The following is a 24,212-nucleotide window of genomic DNA, read 5'->3' on the forward strand; positions in this document are numbered from 1 at the left end:
TTAAAATTGTCAAAAATAACAAACCAAATCTGATGTCTTCAAATTAAATATTTTGAATTGTCTTTATTTTTGTAGTCATTATATTTGAACAATATATTTTTGTTTTGTTACTATTGTACACATTTTTACACTTTACATTAATTATATAATTATGTAGTTGTATTTTCTTGTATACAATATTTCTGATAAATTCAATATATTACATTAAAATTTAATACAAATTTGGACTTAATAATTTATTTTTGTAGCAACTTTGAAATGGTTATCACCCTAGGCACTTGAGGTTTTAAACCTTTTTCTCAATTCCCCATATTTTAATATAATAAGACTAGGGCCTATAGTATGGAGAATTTTTTTTCTAAATGAAAAAAAAGGTTAAAAACATTAAGTTTCAGTGGTTAGCACATAAGTCCTTTCCTTATCTGCTTTTTGCCAAAGTATCTTGGACCAAAGAGGCAGATGTACTTTTGTTTTTCAAGGTAGACAAAAAAAAAGTCATTTTGGCAATTTATCTCTTCTCTTTCTAGAGAATATCCTATTTAGATGGTAACCATCAAAATAATGATTTGAAAAAGCAGCAACTTTTTTAGTCCATGAACAAACTTTTATTATCTCCCTTTATAAAAGGACCCTCATTTAGATTATCTTTAATCTCATGGATTTATTTGTTTGAATGAAGAAAACTACTCGATCAGTATATTTCTTAACTCATGTATGGATTGTTTTAAACAAACAGAAAAGAGCAGATGTTTCAATAATAAATTATGATTATCGGATTGATTGGATTAAATATTTGACACAGCAATTAATGGACAGAAACATCACCAGGATTTAATAAGACATTTTTTTGGAAGACATTATGTCATTGGGGTAAAAACTGGTTTGGTTTGAGCATGCTGTATGCAGTGTTGTTTATTAATGCCAACACAGGCTGCATATGCCATGGCATGGGCGAGAAAATGTTGTTCATGGACGCCGTCGAACAGATGAGCCATTGGTCCATTGGCATATACTGGGACGTCTTCACCACTGTGTGTCTCGTACAACAAGGGGACAGCACTCACTTGTCTGTAATCATTGTGTTCTGTAACAATATACACAACAAGGACTGAATTAAGCATCAATATGTATACATGCTAATGTGTCAAAGTTATGATATGATTCGATCAATACTTATATTATAGTCCAAAATATCTGATGTTTTCCAGGCTCTGTTTTTTTTTTAGATTTTGAAATTTATGTGCCAGGAAAACATCAAATACCAAAGTCATGAAAAAAGCTTTTTAAAAAAACTATTTTGGACTACCAATGTCATAGATGTATTTTGTTAGTTTTCTTAGATATATTACACAGTCTAGGATCAATTCAAAACTTCAGTATATCTATTATGACTTGAGTATGCTACTTCACTGGCCATAATCTTTTATTTTTGAGACATATCTTACTTGTATCAAGCGAATTAGGATCTTTCCGGAAGCCCCAATCATATCCGGGCCCGTTTCCGTAACTTAATGTTGTCCAGGCATTGCCATCCACCGGTAGCTCTTCAGGAGCGATAGGGTTTACAACACCTTAACGAAAATAGAATTATTAATTATTTACCCAATTAATAAAAATTAAAATCCTTGAAACATTTAATCTAAAAGGCTTGAATAATTTCTGCTCTAATGAACTTTTATACTTAAACAAAATCACATGAACTCCCTCACCTAGTATATCATTTCCACGGTATGAATGGCCTCCAATATTAAACACATGAGAATGATCAGCGGTTACAACTATGAGGGTTTCACTAGAATTTGTCAGTTGTAATGCTGTTTTTACCGCATCTTCGAATGCCAAGGTTTCATAGAGAGCTCTTTTTGCTGTATTATTGTGGTGCCCATGGTCTATCCGCCCTCCTGAAAGCAGCATGTGACAAAACTTAGTAAGAACCAATTTTGAAACTACATTGTATTAAACTATTTAAAATTTCGTTAATTTTAAAATGGCTTTGGCGCAAATATAAATTTGTTTCATCATACCTTCCACCAAAAGAAAGAAACCTCTGTCGTTATGACGCAGTATTTTGATGGCTTTGTCCGTCATTTCCGCCAATGAGGGTTCACCATTAGGCCCTTTGTCTCTCTCCAGTTCATACTGCATATGTTGTGGATTAAATAAACCTGAAAATTTAGGTTTTCATGCATACTTTACGTTTGGCCTTTTAATCAGACAGAAATGAGTTGTCTTATTCTAGAATGCAAGTACATGTACAATGTATAAATACAAGTCTTGTTTGAAGATTTTTCCTTAATCTTCCTATTCCCCAAACATCTTCACTACAAACATACTTAGCTTATCACAAATCTTGTAGTGGGAGAAGCAGAAAAATGTTTTTTTTTCTTAATTTCTTTTTTTAAGTAAATATATTTCAATCATATAGAACTTCATTTGCTATACCACATATATACTTGCTTCTGTAAAAAGTTTAACCCCCTCCCCCGTATATTATTATTTATCATTTAATTATAATATAAATGGGGCAAACTGTTATTAATTATTTATTATATAATACATGTATGGGGTAAACATTTATTATATAAACAAGTGTCTGTCCACTATACCTAGCGCAAAGTCTGTTTGATCCGGGTCTATAGCGTCAAACTGTTGTTTGTTCCAGGCGTATTTAGGGGTGTATCTTCTCCACTTCTTGTCTCTTCCCCAGATCTGAAAAGTATTAAAACAAAGACTAGTACCCCATATAAAAAAAGATATCAACAACACAGCTTTGCCATCCCATCCTTGGTTTAGAACCCTGAAAGAACTCAATTTGTCAAATCTCCAAGGTCAGATAGAGTGGCACGCGTAGCAACAAAGGGGTGGGGTGGGGCTCATGAACAACCTCCCCCCCCCCCCACCACCACCACAAATATTTTCCAAACAAAAACTTTTCAATGTTGGATAATAATGTTTATCACAAGCCATACCTCAATGAGATCCAGGTCGTCTTGTCTTTGAAATGAAATGAATGCGTCCCCATACTGGGGGTCCTGTTGTCTGTTTCTAATGAAATATTGCCTACCTCCGCCGAACAAGACCTAAACAGAATGTCCACTTTAATAGAATATTTACAAGATTCCACCAAACAAAATCTAAAATAAATTTATAAAAAAAAATAAAATATACTACGTAAACTTTAATATTCCATATCCACAGTTTTCAAGATTCTCGTTTTGAATTAATTTTACAATAGAAGCTAACTTGTATGTTTGAGTTGTTGTAGACAAGTTGATGAGCAATATCCTTGCAGCCACCCGGAACTCCTTGCATATGAACATCGCCTTCCCAAACACGACTGGCTGCGTGCGCATATCCAGCTGCTGGAGTAGCGTGTGTCAACTTAGTATTGGTGACAATACCCATGGATCTACCTAAACAAACAAGATGTGTTTGTGATACATTGATGCCCTCGTATGGCAGCTTATGGGGAGAGTCGAAAATTTTCAACTGCAGGTTAAACTCCAATGTCAAGGTCAAAAGGTCATATTTGTTGGTACCCAAAGGAAGGACATCTCACAAGGAATACACATGTGAAATATAAAAGCCCTAGTACCAAAGGTTCAAAAGTTATAGCCAAGTTTTAAGTTGGTCAACCCAAAGGTCAAGGTCAAATATTATTGGTCCTGTCACAGTGAATACACATATGAAGTATGATGGTGCTAGCACCAACTAATCTAATCAAAATTAGGGCTACGGTAAAAATTCGGAAAATGTGGGTTAAACCCCAAGATCAAGGTCAGGAAGTCAAATTTGATGGTACCAAAAGAAAAGTCTTGTCAAAACAAATACACCTTTGAAATATGAAAGCCCTGGTACTAACGGTTCAAAAGTTATGGTCAAGGTTAATCTTTTTTTGAAACTGGGCCAAACTTTAAGGTCACGGTGAAAAGGTCAAGTATTTTTATACCCAATGAAAGACCTTATCACAGTGAATACACACGTGAAGTATGAAAGCCTTAGCACCTACTAATCAGAAGTTATGAATATGGTTGATGTTCGGAAAATTTTGGTAAAAGTTGGTCAAACTCCAAGGTCACGAGGTCAAATTCGACGGTACCAAAAGAAAAATCTTGTCACAAGGATTACACCTGTGAAATATGAAAGCCATATCCCCACCTATTCAAAAGTTATAAATAAGGTTCTATTTTTTTTTTCGGACAAACAGCCAGGTAAACTGACATCTACGGACAAGGCAAAAACTATATATACCTCCGAATCTTCGATTACAGGGTCATATTGTAGAGTTTTTTAGCAACCAAGGATCAACACACTTAAAAATAAGACGAACACCTTGTAATATGATGCAAATGTACCTTGTTCTTCAAACCAATCATTCATGCAGTTGATTTCGGCGCCAAATTGACTTGTACAGTTTCCGACAACTGCCGAATCGTCTAGTCCAATCAGCTGAGAGTTTGTCTTGACCCCACAGAGTAGCGCAGTCGCAGTGGCTGCTGAATCTGGCGTCTGTCTGTCGCTGGAATATACCTTGTGTAAAGTAAGTGAAGTTAATTCCATCTTCTGTTCATTAACAAATTACTAAAATTTCTTGAGTAGTTCTAAAAAAAACTATTAAAAATTGAGCAAAATGTTAAGTAGGAAAATTAAAATCAAGGTTTTACCAACAATATGATTAATTTGAGTAATTTTCCACACTATGTTTTATTTCATGTGTATGGAATAAAAGAGGAATAGTGTGGTCAAGCACATACTGAAAATCAAGGTCAGAATAGAACAGTTCTAAACAATATTATCAGTGCACAGATCTCAACAGTTTGTCTGGAACTTAGCTATACATTAAGTGTGACGGACAGGCAGACTGTAGGACAAAAGATGGCTATGTCAAAGTAAAATACTCTGTGCCCTAGCCACGACAGGGCATAAAGAAACGGTGTTTTATCTATTCGAACACGTAGAAACATGGGTTCAAGATTCGTAGACCCTTTAATACGAAAAACAACTTTCACCTGAATACGCTAAAATAACTTTTTCCCAAAATGTTAAATTAAGATTTATTTTGGAAAATCCATAGCATGAAAATCAATCAAACTTTACACGAGTCAGAGGGACAAAGAACCTTACCAAAACTCAGGTTAACTTGAAGCAAAAGATTAAAAATCCAGCAATTACACTGAATACCTTTGCTAGACCAATATGAGGAAATTTTTCAAACTCCAGAAGATTTTCCTCGCCGGGACTTCCATTTAACTGCCCCCTCAGGATCCGCGCCGCTGTAACTGTGGACATACCCATACCGTCTCCGACAAAAAGGATGACATTTTTAGCTTTGTTGGTGTTGTAATTGCGAATAAGTGCTTCATGGAGCTCCCGTTGGGCGTGTCCAAACCAGTCAGGTTTTCCTACAAATTCAAAGGCTTCAAAATTAAAATTTTATTGGGGTTGGGGGAGTTGAAGAAAAATAAGACGTACAATTAAGTACATAGAATTCATATTTCTTATTATGTATGTAACTGACGGACTGTCTTACAGAAGGCAAGACAGAGATTAGCTTCTTTGGGATTGGCCATGCAGTGTGGTGTATAAATTTCTGAAGTTTTTCTCCACATTATGAAAAATGCACGTTCATTGCCTTTCTTTTCATAAATACTAGTAGTTTTTTAGCTCACCTGAGCCGAAGGCTCAAGTGAGCTTTTCTGATCACATTTTGTCCGGCGTCCGTCTGTCTGTCTGTCTGTCTGTCTAGCTGTCTAGCTGTCCGTCCGTCCGTCTGTCCGTCTGTCTGTCTCTAAACTTTTCACATTTTCGACTTCTTCTTAAGAACCGCTGGGCCAATTTCAACCAAAACTACCACAAAGCATTCTTGGGTGAAGGGGATTCAAGTTTGTTCAAATGAAGGGCCACGCCCTCACTGAAGGGGAGATAATTGCGAATTAACTAAAATTTGGTGGTATGTTTTAAAAATCTTCTTCTCAAGAAGCAGTGTGCCAGGAAAGATGAAACTTATGGGGAAACATCCTCAGGTAGTGTAGATTCAAGTTTGTTCAAATTATGACCCCCAGGGATAGGGCGGGGCCACAATGGCCGACCAAAGTTTTACATAGAAATATATAGGAAAATTCTTTAAAAATCTTCTTCTCAAGAATAACAAAGCCATAATTGATCATATTTGTATGGAAGCATCCTCAGGTAGTGTAGATTAAAATTTGTTCAAATCATGACCCTGGGGGGCAGGGCGGGGCCACAATGGCCGACAAAAGTTTTACATAGAAATATATAGGAAAATTGTTTAAAAATCTTCTTCTCAAGAATAACAAAGCCATAATTGATCATATTTACATGGAAGCATCCTCAGGTAGTGTAGATTCAAATTTATTCAAATCATGATCCCTGGGGGCAGGGCGGCGCCACAATGGCCAACCAAAGTTTTACATAGAAATATATAGGAACATTCTTTAGAAATCTTCTTCTCAAGAATAACAAAGCCATAATTGATCATATTTATATGGAAGCATACTCAGGTAGTGTAGATTCAAGTTTGTTCAAATCATGACCCCCGGGGGTAGGGCGGGGCCACAATGGCCGACAAAAGTTTTACATAGAAATATATAGGAAAATTCTTTAAAAATCTTCTTCTCAAGAATATCAAAGCCATAATTGATCATATTTATATGGAAGCATCCTCAGGTAGTGTAGATTCAAGTTTGTTCAAATCATGACCCCCGGGGGTAGGGCGGGGCCTCAATGGCCAACCAAAGTTTTACAAAGAAATATATAGGAAAATTCTTTAAAAATCTTCTTCTCAAGAATAACAAAGCCATAATTGATCATATTTATATGAAAGCATCCTCAGATAGTGTAGATTCAAGTTTGTTCAAATCATGACCCCCCGGGGGTAGGGCGGGGCCACAATGGCCAACCAAAGTTTTACATAGAAACATATAGGAAAATTATTTAAAAATCTTCTTATCATGAATAACAAAGCCATAATTGATCATATTTATATGGAAGTATCCTCAGGTAGTGTAGATTCAAGTCTGTTCAAATCATGACCCCCGGGGGTAGGGCGGGGCCACAATGGCCAAACCAAGTTTTACATAGAAATATATAGGAAAATTCTTTAAAAATCATCTTCTCAAGAATAGCAAAGCCATAATTGTTCATATTTATATGGAAGCGTCCTCAGGTAGTGTAGATTCAAGTTTGTTCAAATCATGACTCCCGGGGTAGGGCGGGGCCACAATGGCCAACCAAAGTTTTACATAGAAATATATAGGAAAATTCTTTAAAAATCTTATTCACAAGAATAGCAAGCTATAATTGATCATATTTATATGGAAGCGTCCTCAGGTAGTGTAGATTCAAGTCTGTTCAAATCATGACCCCCGGGGGTAGGGCGGGGCCACAATGGCCAAACCAAGTTTTACATAGAAATATATAGGAAAATTCTTTAAAAATCATCTTCTCAAGAATAGCAAAGCCATAATTGTTCATATTTATATGGAAGCGTCCTCAGGTAGTGTAGATTCAAGTTTGTTTAAATCATTTTCACGGGGTTAAGGCGGGGCCACAATGGCCAACCAAAGTTTTACATAGAAATATATAGGGAAATTCTTTACAAATCATCTTCTCAAGAATAGCAAAGCAATGATTGGTCATGAGACTACTTTTGGATTTAAACTTTTCAATAATAAACCAATTCTACTTTTTCCTAGCCACAGTGCTCAGGTGAGCGATGTGGCCCATGGGCCTCTTGTTTCTCTTCTGGTGATCATTGTTTGAATACATATATATTAAAAGCTCATTTTAATTTATTCTCATTTCTCAATCATGCAGATTAAATTATGACTCCAAAGAAATAACTGTGCGTGTACCTATAAATAATTTCTCTTTCAGTATGCACATTGCACAGAAATAAAATTTACACGGAGATTAATGTTTTAGCTTTTTATCGTAATTTAAAATGTACTAAAATTAATAAATTATGTAAATTATTCAAATCATACTGCAGTACTTGCTATCTTCACTCTTTTTAGTACTTATAATCACTATTTTAAATATTTATTATCAAACAATGCTAAATTTAGGCTGCGCTATTTCACAAAATTTGCCACATAAATAAATTTGCTGGTCTTTTCCAGCATATATAGTTTTAAATATTACTTTGAAATTCAAAATTATTTCAGAGTAAAACTTCATGTACCTGCCGGTATTTTATTAATCTTTTTAATCCTACTTTAAATGATTGTTTAAGGACGTTCGATCCTGAGATTTTGAGCGTAATTTGGTAAGGTCCTTTATTTATAAAATTCTGCATCAGTTTTAAGTTCTAACATTAAATCTGAATTCTACAGAGCAAATTTAACTACATTCAAATAAAAAACAGTGATTAAATTCCATTCAAGCAGAATTAAGATAGGGACTATATTTTGTGGCGGAAGGTTTTTTTAGACGAAAATATTCAGTTTTTCCATTTTGATTGATTGATTGTGTACTGTTTAATGTCCCTCTCCAGAATATTTTACTGATATGGAGACGTCACCATTGCCGGTGAAGGGCTTCAAATTTAGGCCTATGCTCGGCACTTACGGCCTTTGAGCAGGGAGGGATCTTTATCGTTCCACACCTGCTGTGACACGGGGCCTCGGTTTATACGGTCTCATCCGAAGGACCGCCCCATTTAGTCGCCTTTTACGACAAGCAAGGGGGTACTGAGGACCTATTCTAACCCGGATCCCCACGGGGCTTTCCATTTTGAACTATAACAAAATGGAAAGCCCCGTGGGGATCCGGATTTTCCATTTTGAACTATAACAGTACTGTTAATTTAGGATTCCTATTTTTCCTTCCTGGTTGCACAAAAAACTTTTTTTGCAGTAAAATGTGTTATGCTGGTTCTGAAATATCTATCAAATTATTTCTTATGAATTCTATCGACAAAGTGTGACAAATATAGTAAATATATTCTGAAAATCCGGGAAAAAATTGAGCCAATTTTAACGTAAAATTGACTTTTTTTCAGTAATATCTGAAAATTTACATCATATACCCCCACTTTTGATGTTCTTTTCTAAATATTCAAGATAAATTTGGCCTATTTGCTTAAGATCAGAAAAAGTATAAGACTTTAAAATAATTTTCTTGCTTATTAAATTTTCAATGCCAGAAAAATCACTTTTTATTAGTGCAGAAAGGTCAAATAATTGATTATGCGAAGCAATTTAAAACGTTTTCTTAGTTGCGATTTTTAAGTGTCTTTTTTTAAACAAACTTAGAGTTCATTTTGTTTCATGCTTTAATTGGATATAAATATTGGAGAGGAAACGTCAAAAATAAAATTTTTAATTAAGACACAAACTCTTTCAGTGCAAAAAGGTCCTATTAAATGTATTGTAGCGCCAAAAGAAGCATATTGACCCCCATTTTTTGATTTGAATTTTAATTAAGCTATGTATGTAGAAACTAAAAATATACTTGGCAAAAAAAGTTTAAGACTTAAAATTTCAGGATCGAACGTCGTTTTAAATACCCCCCCCCCCCCCAAAAAAAAATTGATTCATTAATCCGTCCCTGGATTCTCATTCCACTGTGTGTATACTAGTATCTGATAATTGTAGCTACAGATCTGTAGCTCCCTGGTCTGGAAAAAATTGGGATGGATGACCAGTCTGGTTCATAATTTTTTTTTCGGCGAGCAGCAGTTCTACAGCTAATGATATTTGAAGGCCAAAATTACCACAAGACTCTATCCCCTCTATTTGCACATTGTTGTCTTTTTAAAGACATATTTATTTAAACCTGTACCTTTTCATTGCATTTGATTACAGTAGAAACCGAATCTAATAAAAATTCAGCAACTTTTTTGAAGATCAGAACCTCACGTTTATACATTTATAATTATGTGCATTTTAATCATTACATTTCAGAAATATACACTGCAGTCTTCATTAAATAAAAAATATTCCTATTTTAAGTACAATTATATAAGTATATATATGCATATACATAAAAATTTAATAATTTATTATTATTGATATATACCGAGTTTATAATTAAAAAAATATTTATGCATGATATATTAGTGTTGAGACAGTTTACTTCAATGTATAAAAACGGGAATGACGAGGTTAACATATTAATGTGAATGTCAGAAACACAATGTGGCATTTGTTTTATTAATGAAGTACTCTTCTTATTGTTCCAGTTACATGGTGCTGTTGGGCATAAATTCGCTGTCATTAATTTAGAGCCTCTCTCACCATATCGACTTGTCATTTCTCTCTCGGTATCTAACACCTATACCATTTTTAAGAACTAAAAATTTTCGGATTACAATTTTTTGTGTGACCCCTTTTATTGTTTTTTTTAAAAATAAAATTGAACATAGAAAGTTAAAAAAAAACTATATACACATGCAGGAATTGAAAAAAAACATTCAAGCTTACTAATGTACGGATATAAATGCGTATGTTAAAATAACTTTTAGGTTTGACAAATAACATTATATAATCTAAATTTTGAAACCACCAAATATCATTTTAAGACAAATGTTAATTTAATTTTCTATTTTGAATACCTATATGTTGAAGGTGGAGGTACTAAGACATACCTTGACGATGTGTTCCATCTGAAACCTGAAAATTCACTAAAAGAAGACACATATACACCACTAGGTCCATTATGACAGTTTCTTCCACAGTCAAAGGTAATTCATCCCTACGCTAAATATTCTAACTACGTGCTGCATTAATTAGAAGAACTAATTTAGTCACGCCCAATTGTCTACTTTACCAAACGTCGGACCATTTGTGAACGAAGTCAGTCACACACTACACTGACGTAACTTCCCATCTAACAAACATTCGCATATTTTCGCTGAACTGAAAATTTATTCATCAATTCTAATACACAATACTTTTATACTGAAATTCACTCATTACAAAATTACATACCTTTTCTAATGCATGGTATCCCTTTTTTGAATATATTTGGTACAAAATAAACAAATCAAGTTACACATGAATTAAAGAAAGGAGAAGAGAGTATCAAGATCTGTATGAGTTTACATTTGATTTTGTTTATCTTTAATTTATCTTCAAGCAAATCTAGATTTAATAACTATTTCACCATTGTTTTAGCAATACAACAGTTCAAATCTTTAAATTTTTGAGACATTGCATTAAAAAAAAATAAAATTTAAAAAAGGGGGATAAGACCGACTGCATTTTCCCACATTAATTTTGGCGTCTGTTGAAAAATTATGAACTACCACCACATGGAAACCAAATTAATTGAGCAATACTAAACCTAAACTAAAAAAATATATTGAAAAATAATTGTCCATAAATTATTTCATCTTTTGTCAAATTATATCCCCAAAGTCTTTTTCTTTTTAAAGATATCAAAATTCAAAAGTTAAAAAAATAATTTTTGTTAGGTCACACAAAAAATAATCCTTTGTTGACATTTGTTGACATTGCGTGAAATCACCTTCGAAAAATTAAATTTATCGCTTACATGTATAACTTATGAAGAACAAACCCAAGCATTTTTTCCACAACAAAGTGTACACGGGCAATATTCTAGCCCTCGTTACTAAACTCCCTTTTTAAAAAATCTTTAAAAATATCCGATGTAAATATGCATATTAATATAAAAATTACTATGGATTATATTCAGTTAATTTCTTAATTTTTAAAAGATATACCATGACTTAGAATTGTATTAATGGAAAAGAATACTCGGGTTTGAATTCTCTTCATAATTAGATATAACCGATAAAAGTATTTTTTTCAAAGGTGACTTCAAATCAGATCTTAACTTCCCGTCAGGAACTGCTGTTTGTCAACAAGGTTTTTGGTCTATGTTTTCCATGTAAATTGTTGTAATAAACTATTAAATCAATCTTATAATTAATTTTTGTATATTATCTATGTAATGACATACTTTTATTGTTTAAGATAATATGTGCCTGTTTCGGGTGAAGCGGCTTAATGAGAAACCTATGGTAAGTTTGAAATCTTAAAATAAAACAACAACAAATTTTAGAAATATTTCTTGGAGGGGGGTTATTTCAAATTTAGAGGTCTTGGATATTAAAGTGAATCTATATTAATTACCAGGTATATTGCGAAGTCTCAACGAGATACTTATTTTACAACTTTAACTTTCCCATATGAAAAGGAATGCGCCACATTTAATACATTCAAACAGAAAGAAAATGATTTTACAAATCTACATAAAGATGATATCATAATGAGTTGATCAGATAACATAAAACTGTCACAAGACTCAATACTGTGATGCGATTCGTTGTGTCAGTCTTCCCAGCATTTACAGATTTGGGACACTTTGTCTTTTGTGTACCCACACACGAAGCTAGTGACATCACGTGATAGATGTAATGTTGCTCGTGCACGCCGTGTATAAGGTGTGACCAGGGACCACGTGCATAGACGGGAACATCCTCGCCTCCATGCGTCTCTACCTCCAAATGCACGGCGCTTGTCTGTACGTAGTTATCAGCAGCTGTAAAACATGCCATATCTCTATCATGTTGTAAATCAGAAGTTTGTGCTATATCACGAAAAATATACCACAAAATCTATAATAATATTTCTTCTGCAAGGTCATAATCGTCGCCCCCCCCCCTCCCCGTGTCATAGTATGAACTCACTTTCAAATCGATTCTTAATATAACTATGTGTACAAATCAAAAATGATTGCTTTAATTATCATCAAAAGTCACAATTATTGAACAGTTATTTGCATAAAAAATTTCTTTTTGAAAATCTTATTTGAGCTGAGGTCAATCTAACTAACTTGTGTCCACTTTGTCGGGGTCATGCCTTGGTTTGTTGGGTAGGATACCTCCGGGTCCATTAGCGTACAGTAGGGTGGTGAAGGCTTTGTTGTCTGCGGGGAACCAAGCTCTGGGAATGGGCTTGACGACACCTGGAAAGTTACACAAATGCACAACTACAGTCAAACTTCGTTAATTATCTCAATTCTGATGGGACTGAGAAAAAACTTCGAGATATCGAAGGTTAAATACTTAAAGAATATGTGGTTGAGACTTCCAAATCACTTCGACATATCCATGGTACATGTATACGTGATATCGGAGTTCGAGTGTATTTTCTATAATAAACTTAAATTGTAAAGTATGAGAGCACGTAAATAATTTTTTTTTTTCATACCTAGGATATCATTGCCTCGTTTTGGATACCCCGCGATGTTGAACACGTGAGAATGGTCGGCTGTTACGATGATAAGTGTGTCCTCTGAACTCGTCATTTCCGCCGCCACCTTTACAGATTTGTCCAACATAATCGTCTCCGTTAGAGCAATCTTAGCTTTACTGTCATGATGTCCGTGATCGATTCTGGCACCTGAACATTGAAAATAAAATCCACATAAATGCGAAGTAGAAAAAGCACTCAACCTACCGATAGTTTCATTTTTTTTCGCACATGCTTAATTTTAGTGTACAAAAAATATATAAACCAGTAAAACTATACAGGTAATTTAAAAAGAAATAAAAGAACTTACTTTCAACTAGCAAAAAGAACCCATTCTCGTTCTTCTGCAAGATTTCGATGGCCTTTTTCGTCATTTCCTGAAGAGAGGGATCTCCATCCGGTCCATTATTTCGGTTCAGCTCGTACGGCATATTGCTACTATCGAACAATCCTATTTCATACAATATATACATATTTTTAGTTCACCATCTAATGCAAAAGTTGAATTGAATATTTATTGTATATTTTATTGATGCCGCCATATTCAATACTTATGGATAAAATATATAAATGTATAACAAACCCAGAACTTTATCCGTGACAGAGGGGTCGACAGACTGGAACTCTTCTGTGTTCTCCACATACTTATAACTCTGACCAGTATCCTCCATAATGGTCCTCCATTCCTGGACAGTCAAGATAATTTAATTTAAGTGAGTGGTTCACCTTCTTTAAAAAAATACTTGTTTACATAAATTAAAATTCTTATCAATTCATCAATACCAAATTACCCGAATCAAATTCAGACCGTCTTTTCGCAAATTGCTAGAGTTTGTTTCCGGGTCTCTCGTTGTATTAGGGAAAAATGCTCGTCTACCGCCTCCAAAAATCACCTAAACAAATATTCAAATTTTCCTTGATTCATGAAATGAAATTAAGAATACATTGCTAAAAACTTGTGGCTACTTATTGAATATTTACATCCACTGAATATTCATGAAATGAAATTAAGAATACATTGCTAAAAACTTATGGCTTATTGAATAAAGACTTCAGTTGTTTTTTTTGGCTTACATCAATTTCGTTGTTATCGTAGATGAGTTGTCGCGCTATATCTGTACAGCGCCCCGTTACGTTATATCGTAGTAAGTCGGCGTCCGTCTCCCAGTAACGCTGAGGGACTTTGGCGTAAGCTGCAGCAGGCGTGGCGTGCGTTATTCTAGAAGTTGTAACAATTCCAGTAGATTTCCCTAGGATATTAAACAATATTATACTTTTATTGTAAATTAGTTGAATCTGATTGGTCGAGAAACATTTGTTAAAAACACTATTACCCGCTGAATAATGAAGCCACGCCCTCCAGCGTAGCAACAGTCAACGACAGGTGATATTTCAAAAAATAGCGACTGCGCAGAATTTATGCGCGCACGGTTCACTGTTATATGTATTTGTATAAAAAATTCAGTCTATTTATTTAATAAATATTGCATGTAGTTAAATGTAACATTGAAAATTTTCACCCCTCGAAAACTTTTGTCAACCTCGGCTACGCCTCGACTGACAATGGTTTTCTTGGGGTGAAAATTTTCAATGTTACACTCAACTACATGTAATGTTTATATAATATATGCAGAAATATTTCAGTTTCTACAAGTTTTCTGGTATTTTCTGTACATTGTATATTGTATTTGAAGATTTTTATGCACTTTTTATGTCTTTAAATGACATTAACTTAATGCTGTACACCTGCTTTGAATATTTTTTTAAGGAATTATAAAGAGTTCACTAGCTGCTTTAACAAAACAAAAAGTGACAATTAATTCTTTTGCCCAACCTTCCATTTCTGACTGGCGAAAAATGGTGTCTATCTCGGCTTCTTTGGGAAAATTGCAGTCCCCAAATTTGGCTTTCCCCGTCACCCCCACATTGTACCAGTTTGTCTTGACACCGGTCAGCATCGCTGTGGCTGTGGCGGCTGAATCCGCCACTTGTCTGTCGGGCAGGTACGTCTACATAGTAAAAGAAAGAAAATACACCGATAATAATGTATTGTTTTTTTATTTTAAGACTCGGTGTACGGGGACCATTATCTTACTTTGGATAAGCCGACATTTGGAAACTTCTCGAACTCCAGGACACTTTCCTCCCCTGGCTGTCCGTTGAGCTGACCTTTGTATATCCGGGCCGCCGTGACGGTGGTCAGCCCCATACCGTCCCCTATAAACAGAATCACATTCTTCGCTCTGTTTGTGTTAGCTGTTCTTCTTAGCGCAGTTTCCAGTTCATCCTCTGCCAATCTAAGCCAATGACTGGGTTCTGAAAAAAAATGTCAAATTACAGAATTGTATATACAAAATAATCAACGACATATCGCAAATCATGCTTTGGCTCTTTGGCTCAGGCATTTTGTTGAGGGGTTTTGTTTGTTTCATTTGCTTTTTACAAGTATGCTATCATATTTGAAGATTTCTGGACATACTTGTATAATTTTTGCTCTGCCTGTCTGACCGCAAAAACTTTTCCCATAAGTTTCATATTTTCATGCTTACATATTTCACATGTGTGTTTTGTATTTCTTGTGACAAGACCTTCCCTTGCGTACCGATATATGTGACCTTTTGACCTTAAAGTTTGACCCAGAATTTGCATATTTTACTAAACTTTTATCTTGGTCACATTTTGGTTCATGCTTCACGTGTTTAGTACTTATGACACAACCTCTTAGCTGCCAACAATTTTGACCTTGGAGTTTGACCTTCTTTAGAAAAAACATTACGTAGGCTTTACCCTTTTCAACAGTTGGTGACATTACTTTCATATGTCATATATATGTACATGTATTTTTGTGAAAAACTTTCTTTGGGTACAAAAAACTTTTATACATGTAATTCTTACTTGACCTTGGAGTTTGACCTACTTTTGAAAGCATTAAACTTTAGTATAATTTTTGAAAGGTTAGGTATAGGCTTCCATATTTCACCTGTTTATTCTTGTGACAAGTACTTCCCTTGAGTACCAACAACTTTGATCCTTTGACCCTGACCTTAGAGATTGACCTTATTTGAAAACCTTTAAATCAAACAATAACTTTTAAAGGGTTGGTGTTTTTATGGCTTTCATATTTTACAAGTATATTTCTTATAAAAAGATTTTTCCTTGGATACCAACAACTTAGGTCTTTTCTTTTTTACCTACTTATGAAGACCTTTGACCAAGCAATAACTCTTAAATGTTCGGATCTATGGATTTAATATTTTTCATTGTGAAAAGACTTTTCATTGATTACCATTGATTTTTACCATGACCTTGGAACTTGACCCACTTTTGATAAACATTAACCTTGGCCATAACTATCGAACGACTAGTGCTGAAACTAGGGTTTTCTCTATAATTGCAACAAAAATGTACAGTTTTACAATGTTATGCATGGCTCCTGTTAATACTTATAATAATTTTTATATAAATTATTCATAAATATCACCATCTGCAAGTGATACGGTATATTGCTACATAAGTAAGAAAAGCTGACAATAGAATTCATCATGTTTATCATGAAATGAAACACTACGGCCGGTGGCAACAAAGTTCGAAAAAGCTATTTTTAGCAAATATGTCACAGTCAAGGTCATTTGAAAGAACTTAATTGGTGGATTATCCATCCCAAATATGAAGTCTCTATCTCTCATGGTTCAAATTTTATAGCGAAGGTTCAAAAAAGCTATTCTTAGCATATAGGTCAAAGTCAAGCTCTCAAGGTCATTGACAGTCAAGATCACAAGGTCATTTGAAAGAGCTTGATTAGTGGAGTATGCATATCAAATATGAAGTCTCTATCTTTCATGGTTCAAAAGTTATGGCGAAGGTTAAAGTATGCAGACAAACAGACAGACAGTCAGGGCAAAAACAATATGCGCCCCGATCAGTCGATCCAGGACAGAAAAAATTGTTAGGTTTCCATTAATGTCTTTCAGTATTTGCATCCCTATTCACTTTCATACAAAAGTGTCTAACATTCAATTTGTAAAGAAAGTCCACTGAGTAAAATTATGAATGTACTTAAAAGTAATAAAAGAACCAAAAACCCACAGCTGTTGCATTCTATGCCTTAGATATCGCTTTCGTCTAAAGACCTTGGTCGTCCAGCGTTAAAAAAATATCAATCTGAATATAGTATTAAGTCTATCTTGCGATGACCGAGGCAAATTCATACATTCAATCTATATACAAAACATACTATTATCATGCTATCAAGACTAGCTTATTAATGATTTAAATTTAATAACATGTATATGTAAAGAGTCTTTATATAACTGTAAAACATGGTGAAACTTTTGAACTTTTTTACGCCCGGCTAGCGTCCTTTTTTTAAGGAATATAAACGTATTTCATGATCTCGATCTCTCTATCTCTCTCGTGCGCTTAACATACAAGAATTTCGCGTCCTGGACATACATTTTTCATTGTATCAATGGATCGTCATATAAGTGGATTATAAAAGATAAGAATTATATAAAAAAAATTTCGGCTATTTATGAGGATAATAGAGAAAAGGGGTAGTTCAGAGATGGGGAGGGCTAAAGAAGCATTTTTCAAGAGATACTCATACAGAGATATAAGAGATACTGGATACTCAGTATTTAGAGAGAGAGCGCGCGAGAAAGAGAGAGTAGTTTACTTTTCAGGTAATGAAGAGCACGAATGTGATCAACTTTTGAATCTAGCTGTATTCATATTAAATGTTTACACAGGTAGTTAATTAATGTCCATGTAGTAATAAACATTGTTTAAGAATTTATAGTTTTAATCGTTTACATTTCCAATAATAACATGTACAGCACCGGTATTCACCACTTGTCAATACAAAATACCTAAACTGTACATACTGATTGTTCTGTAGAGTACACGAATTGACGGCTTACCTTCATTTTGGGGGGCTCCAAGTTGGATAAAAGTAAAAAACAAACACACTCGGGTCAGAATCATGCTTACACGATGGTGTAACGGTTTGTGTACAAAAGGTCACTGTCCGTTTTTATGTTTGTTGGGGTCCTAGAAATTAGCACCAAATCTCTCCGATAACAATCGGTCACAAAACGCTCTTGACTATACAGATAATCACAATGCCTTTTATACCTGTTTCTTTAACTACTTATAGATAGTTGTGCATATAATCTTTGTTTTATCCATTAAGTTCGGGATTTTTGTCAATATTTACCCAGTTTATTCAACGAAGCAAATCATAGTATTTACCTGTTTGCCACGAATAAAAGAGCTTTGTGAAAAGCGGTCTAGCGGGGCAAAAATTTTCAGTTCTGATGAAATACCAGAAAATCTTACACAACAGAAAATTGCCCATTTTCCATCAGAGTGTTTATGTATATCGGTAAAAAAAAAATCAACGTCAGAACTCTTCCGACAGTTTTGATGTGGATTTTTATGTGATTTCTAACTCTGTTAATCGGTTTTTGTTTTCGTCGAAGAGTGTTCTCATGGGTACAAAAATATACAAGCTAATTCAGAGAATTCGTGTCCCCCGCTTAGGGAAAAAGTCGGCTCCCCCTGACTGAATTTGTAGAATTATTAAATGTATACATGTATACTGCAGCAAATAAAATACATGTATGTCAATATGCATATAAAGATTTGATTGCTTATTCTTCATTATGTGTATAGAAGATTTTTTTATATGGAATTTTTATCACACTGTAATGATGATTTTATAACCTCATAAATTTTTCATTTCACATGCTGAATACTATCATTTAGTAAAAAAAAAAAAAAAAGTATTTCAAAAAAAAAAGAAAAAAAAAGAAAGGTTCGACCGAGATTCGATCGCGGGACCTCTCACACTTGAAGCGAGTGACTTAACCGCTAGACCACGGAATCGCTTTACATGATAGGAAATATATGCAGAAGTGAAGTCACATACATGTATATATTCATGTTCGGTATTCTCAAAATTTTACACAATCCATGGTGTTTGATTTATTTAGCCTTTATTAAACAGTTCTAATAGATGTAATAAGAACATAAAGTCCACTAGAACCTGTTTTATACGCAATAACTCTCCTCATGCCCCAGCGCTAAAAATAGCGACATGTAATACTATAAATACTAATAAAACAAACGGGGCGGGGCACTTTGAGAGGGGCGAGAGACGTCCTAGGGAGTTTTGATATAAAATTACATTGCATAAGCTCAAAATCTTCTTGAAATGTCGCCCGGAAATAATAGTATTTCACACAGACAGAATGTATAAATTTACGACCTTGAACTTTGACCTTTTGACCTCAAAATCAATATGGGTCTTCATTAGGCCACAGGGAGTTGTTATATAAAATTTCATTGCAATAGCTCAAGTGGTTCTAGAGATATCGTGTGGAAACGAAAGTGTTTTAACAGACAGAATTTGCTTATTTATGACCTTGACCTATGACCTTTTGACCTCAAAATCAATAGGGGTCTTCTTTATTCCACAGGGAGTTGCTATGCTAAATTTCATTGCAAAAGCTCCGAGATATCGTGTGGAAACGAAAGCGTTACAGACAGACAGAAAATGCGGACGGACTACAAATCCACGGACATCCAAATTAATATCCCCCACTTTTCAAGCGGGGGACAATAAATTATAAACGCTATTTTTACTTAACATCAATACAAATTTGGTGCGCAAGAAAACTATATAATATCGAAATTAATTCGGTAAATGTCCCCCGCTTGAAAAGTGGGGGATATTAATTTGGGTTTGTTCGTCCGTCCGTCCGTCCGTCCGTCTATTCATTTCCGTCCGTCCGTCTTTCTGTCTGTCTGTAACGCTTTCGTTTCCACACGATATCTCGAGAACCCTTTGAGCTTTTGCAATGAAATTTAGCATAGCAACTCCTATGGACTAAAGAAGACCCCTATTGAAAAGGTCAAGGTCATAAATAAGCAAATTCTGTCTGTTAAAACACTTTCGTTTCCACACGATATCTCTAGAACCATTTGAGCTATCGCAATGAAATTTTACATAACAACTCCCTGTGGCCTAAAGAAGACCCCTATTGATTTTGAGGTCAAAAGGTCAAAATTCAAGGTCGTAAATTTATACATTCTGTCTGTGTGTAACACTATCATTTCCGGGCGATATTTCAAGAAGATTTTGAGCTTATGCAATGTAATTTTATACAAAACTCCCTAGGACGTCTCTCGCCCCTCTCAAAGTGCCCCGCCCCGTTTGTTTTATTAGTATTTATAGTATTACATGTCGCTATTTTTAGCGCAGGGGCATGAGGAGAGTTATTGCGTATAAAACAGGTTCTCGGCGGACTTTATGTTCTTATTACATCTATTATAACTGTTTAATAAAGGCTAAATAAATCAAACACCATGGATTGTGTAAAATTTTGAGAATACCCAACATGAAAACATGAATATATACATTTATGTGACTTCAGTTCTGCATATACTTCATTCCATGTAAAGCGACTCCGTGGTCTAGTGGTTATGTCTCTGGCTTCTAATGTGAGAGGTCCCGGGATCGAATCTCGGTCGGACCGTTCTTTTTTTTTTTTAAATACTTTTTTTTAAACTAAATGATAGTATTCAGCATGTGAAATGAAAAATTTATGAGGTTATAAAATCATCATTATAGTGTGATAAATATTCCATATCAAAAGAATCTTCTATGCACATAATAAAGAATAAGCAATCAAATCTTTATATGCATATTGACATACATGTATTTTATTTCCTTCAGTATACATGTATACATTTAATAATTCTACAAATTCAGTCAGGGGGAGCCGACTTTTTCCCTAAGCGGGGGACACGAATTCTCTGAATTAGCTTGTTATACCTGTTTTCAACTTGATACGGTATAATATATGATACACTATATATGGTCCGGTCCTCAGGTGGATTCCCCTGCAATGGTTGTTTCAGCGTTGTCCACTACAACTTCCACAGGTACGCCGACTGGGATGATCAAGTCCCAGTCCGGAACTACTCAGCTCTCCGCCTTCACTGCAACACGCTAAATGTTCATTCACTAACACAAAGAATCTTGGTGTTGCATCTCGCTTCTTCCATATTTATATGGATGTCATTTCTGCCTTTCTGCCACCGGCCCCCACATAAAATGCCCTACAAATCCACGGCATCCAACTTCTGCTGGGAGAAACCATACTCTCCAGCCTTGTTGTTGACAGTCTGCAACCAGATTCTGTTATTCATTTAATTCCCGCTCATGGGCTTCTTTAATGCTGTCCTCCTATGACACTGTAACTTCCAGTAAAATGACGAATGGATTGCAGGAGACCACATAACAATATCTGAACTATAATTGATAGATGCTATTTCCTGTGGAAAATGCATTCGGCTGTTGAAATCTGCTTGTATTTCCCAGTCACTGCATGGCGGTTCCCAACAGTCCACCTCCTCCCACTCCCCCAGCACGACTGTTTACCAGCCTTTACAAAGTTTACAAACTTCAATCCTTTCTCGGTCTTCCGAGGCTTCTTCCTTGCTTGCTCCAGCACGCCTGCAATAACAAATAGAACTTTGTCACGTCTCCATAAGTATCTTCTGTTAAAGCTACTGAACACGTAGACAGGATATGTTCCAGGTTGGCTGGTCTACCACAAAGATTGCAGTTTGGCCCGTCCCTCAGGCCCCATCCACGTTATCAGATTGGTTTGCGTTGGTAACACTTCATAAAACCGACTTTAGCTGGAGCTGCAGGCTGTGGGGCTGTGTTATCCAAATCTTATTTGAAGATAACTCCTTCTTTCGGGCTCCTTCTCAGACTAGCCAGCCTCCTTGCTTTTTCAATGCCTTCACCATTCTTGGGTGCTCTTCCATTTTGCGCACTTCTTTCTGCAGAAGTTGCCTCTTTTCCACTTCTGACGATGTTCCCCATTTTTTCGATGGCATTACATGTATTTCTAACCCCCTGCCCGCATATTGTCACACTTCCCACAATGTCGGTTTGCCTCATGCGTGAATCACACTTCCCACAATGTCGGTTTGCCTCATGCGTGAATCAGCCTCTTGTACTGTCTTCCTTGCAGTCCACTTTCTGTCCGTCTTGATGTGCACTTTTATGATTTCATGAACATTGCTGTTATGCAAAGCCACCATTTTTTTTTTTTTTTTTTTTTTTTTTTTTTTACAATTTTGATTTTATTTTCATAGAAACATTTATTGTATGCGCCCCGATTGATAGATCGGGGGCGTATATTGTTTTTGTCTTGTCTCTCTGTTCGTCTGTTGTCAATTTTAACCTTCGCCATAACTTTTGAACCGTGAGAGATAGAGACTTCGTATTTGGTATGTATACTCCACTAATTAAGGTAGGATTCTTCTCACATTTCTTGTATTTAAAAATTAATGAAATTTTCACAGAATCAAGAGGACAATATCACTAAGTGATGGTATCAGTGAGATTAAATTTGACCGTTTACTATTAGTGACAAGGTCAGGTCAAGGTCATTACCTTTTTCATTAAGAATAAAAAATTACTGTTTCCAGTCAAGGGATCCCTACTTGTAATTCAAAAGATTGAATGTTTTTCTTTTTGCATAAAAAGATACTACCATATAGGGCCTATAAGATGATGTTACCAAATTGACATGGATAATTTAAATAAAATGGATATTTGCTAATCCGAATTTCCTCTACTTTTCTTAAATGTTTAGCATTTATTAGTTATTTTTATATGCTTCCTATATTTAACTTTTTCCAATTTTCACATATAGTAAAGTTGTCACATAAAGGTACAAAATGAAACAAAAACTAAAAGTTTTGATCGTTCACTAAGAGAGAAATAACACTTTTTACGGATTTTTGGCTCAAATCTGTACTTAAATTTGAAGCATTTAAAAGCCATCATAGTTCTAGTATGTGTGAAAAATCTTATTTATTTGATATATTTTAAAACTTAAGTCCCTTATTATTAATTTAACTTACATTTGAAAATTTCATCTAGTCTTTGATTGTGTAAAAATTAAAAATTATAACTAAATTCCAGGCACGTAGCATCGTTTTTGAAAGTAGGGGGGCCAACCAGAAAATTTTTTTTTTTTACTTACTTGAAAAAGTTGACAAGCAAAAACAAAAACAAAAAAAAATTAAAAGTTTCCCAAACTCGAAAATCCTATTTCGGGGGGGGGGGGGGGGGGGGGAAAGGGATAACTTACTATCACTTCCAATTTTTTCCCTACAATCCTTGATTTCACTATACTATGAAGGGTAAAGATAAGTAGGGGGTGTACCACTATACGTAATAAGTGCACTTACGTCATTAAAAAAAGACTAAGTTATTCTTTGTACGCTTACATTATTCTTGATCATCTGATTGTACTAACGTAGAATTTCTTTGTCTTAAATAGATGTACTAAGAGAGTTAACACTAATTAATACATAACAATGATTTCATCAGTAATTCAAAACAATCTTTTTTTTTTTTTTTAAATCTTTTTAATGTTTAAATCTTGGATTTCATTGACTAAATCCTGGAATTTGCCATTGCTCAATCTTATGGCGTTTTGACATTGAAAATATTCACCGGTTACATATTTTTTCCGGTTATCAAATAATAACATTATATAAATTGTAGTTCTATACATGTACCATGTACAAAATGATTTTTCACCGGTAATTAATAACGAAATAAAATATTATCAAATAATTTTAATGTAGCATCATCCACATTATGAAACACTGATGCCCCAGCTTATGGAGAGGGCTTAAGTTTTTTAAATGCAAGTCAAATTCCAAAGGTGAAGGTCAAAAGATCAAAAGATCAAAGTTGTTGGTGTTCAAAGGAAGGTCTTGTTACAATAAAGGAATACACCTTTTTCACTTCATTTCATTTTATTCAGATAAAGATATCACAGAATGTCATGATTCACATATTAAAACATTACAGACTAGCCTACTACTAGAAAAAAAAAACCCTGTGAAATATGATAAAATAATCCGTCGAAATTA

General features: G+C 34.7%; 2 protein-coding genes across 2 annotated transcripts; both read right to left on the reverse strand.

Annotated features, from left to right (window-relative positions):
• Positions 1 to 119: 119 nt before the first annotated feature.
• LOC134282084 (alkaline phosphatase-like) lies at positions 120 to 11,246 on the reverse strand. The gene is made up of 10 exons (XM_062764530.1): positions 10,610 to 11,246; positions 5,182 to 5,402; positions 4,356 to 4,530; positions 3,244 to 3,413; positions 2,970 to 3,080; positions 2,607 to 2,709; positions 2,025 to 2,165; positions 1,710 to 1,901; positions 1,446 to 1,571; positions 120 to 1,084 (listed from the first exon to the last, which is right to left on the reverse strand). The coding sequence occupies exons 1-10, from the start codon at positions 10,677 to 10,679 to the stop codon at positions 858 to 860; spliced, it is 1,536 nt and encodes a 511-aa protein (XP_062620514.1). The 5' UTR covers positions 10,680 to 11,246; the 3' UTR covers positions 120 to 857.
• Positions 11,247 to 12,003: 757 nt separating this feature from the next.
• Positions 12,004 to 18,379, reverse strand: LOC134282070 (alkaline phosphatase-like). Its single transcript, XM_062764507.1, has 10 exons — positions 18,161 to 18,379; positions 15,337 to 15,557; positions 15,076 to 15,250; positions 14,316 to 14,491; positions 14,033 to 14,134; positions 13,825 to 13,927; positions 13,552 to 13,692; positions 13,200 to 13,391; positions 12,823 to 12,954; positions 12,004 to 12,528 (listed from the first exon to the last, which is right to left on the reverse strand). Exons 1-10 carry the CDS (start codon positions 18,222 to 18,224, stop codon positions 12,251 to 12,253), a joined length of 1,584 nt encoding a protein of 527 aa, XP_062620491.1. The 5' UTR covers positions 18,225 to 18,379; the 3' UTR covers positions 12,004 to 12,250.
• Positions 18,380 to 24,212: the final 5,833 nt, after the last annotated feature.

The sequence above is a fragment of the Saccostrea cucullata genome, unplaced genomic scaffold, assembly GCF_032062105.1.
Source record: "Saccostrea cucullata isolate Sc308-1 unplaced genomic scaffold, CSIRO_AGI_Scuc_v1 ctg232, whole genome shotgun sequence".
Lineage (NCBI taxonomy): Eukaryota > Metazoa > Mollusca > Bivalvia > Ostreida > Ostreidae > Saccostrea > Saccostrea cuccullata.

Coding starts and splice junctions, on each gene's coding strand:
- LOC134282084 (XM_062764530.1), bottom strand. CDS start 10,679: ATGGACCTAGTGGTGTATATGTGTCTTCTTTTAGTGAATTTTCAGGTT. Junction 4,531..5,181: donor CTCATATTGGTCTAGCAAAG/GTATTCAGTGTA, acceptor ACTTTACACAAG/GTATATTCCAGCGACAGACA. Junction 1,085..1,445: donor TCCTAATTCGCTTGATACAA/GTAAGATATGTC, acceptor ATATTGTTACAG/AACACAATGATTACAGACAA.
- LOC134282070 (XM_062764507.1), bottom strand. CDS start 18,224: ATGATTCTGACCCGAGTGTGTTTGTTTTTTACTTTTATCCAACTTGGA. Junction 14,135..14,315: donor ACGATAACAACGAAATTGAT/GTAAGCCAAAAA, acceptor ATATTTGTTTAG/GTGATTTTTGGAGGCGGTAG. Junction 12,955..13,199: donor ACGAGGCAATGATATCCTAG/GTATGAAAAAAA, acceptor GTAACTTTCCAG/GTGTCGTCAAGCCCATTCCC.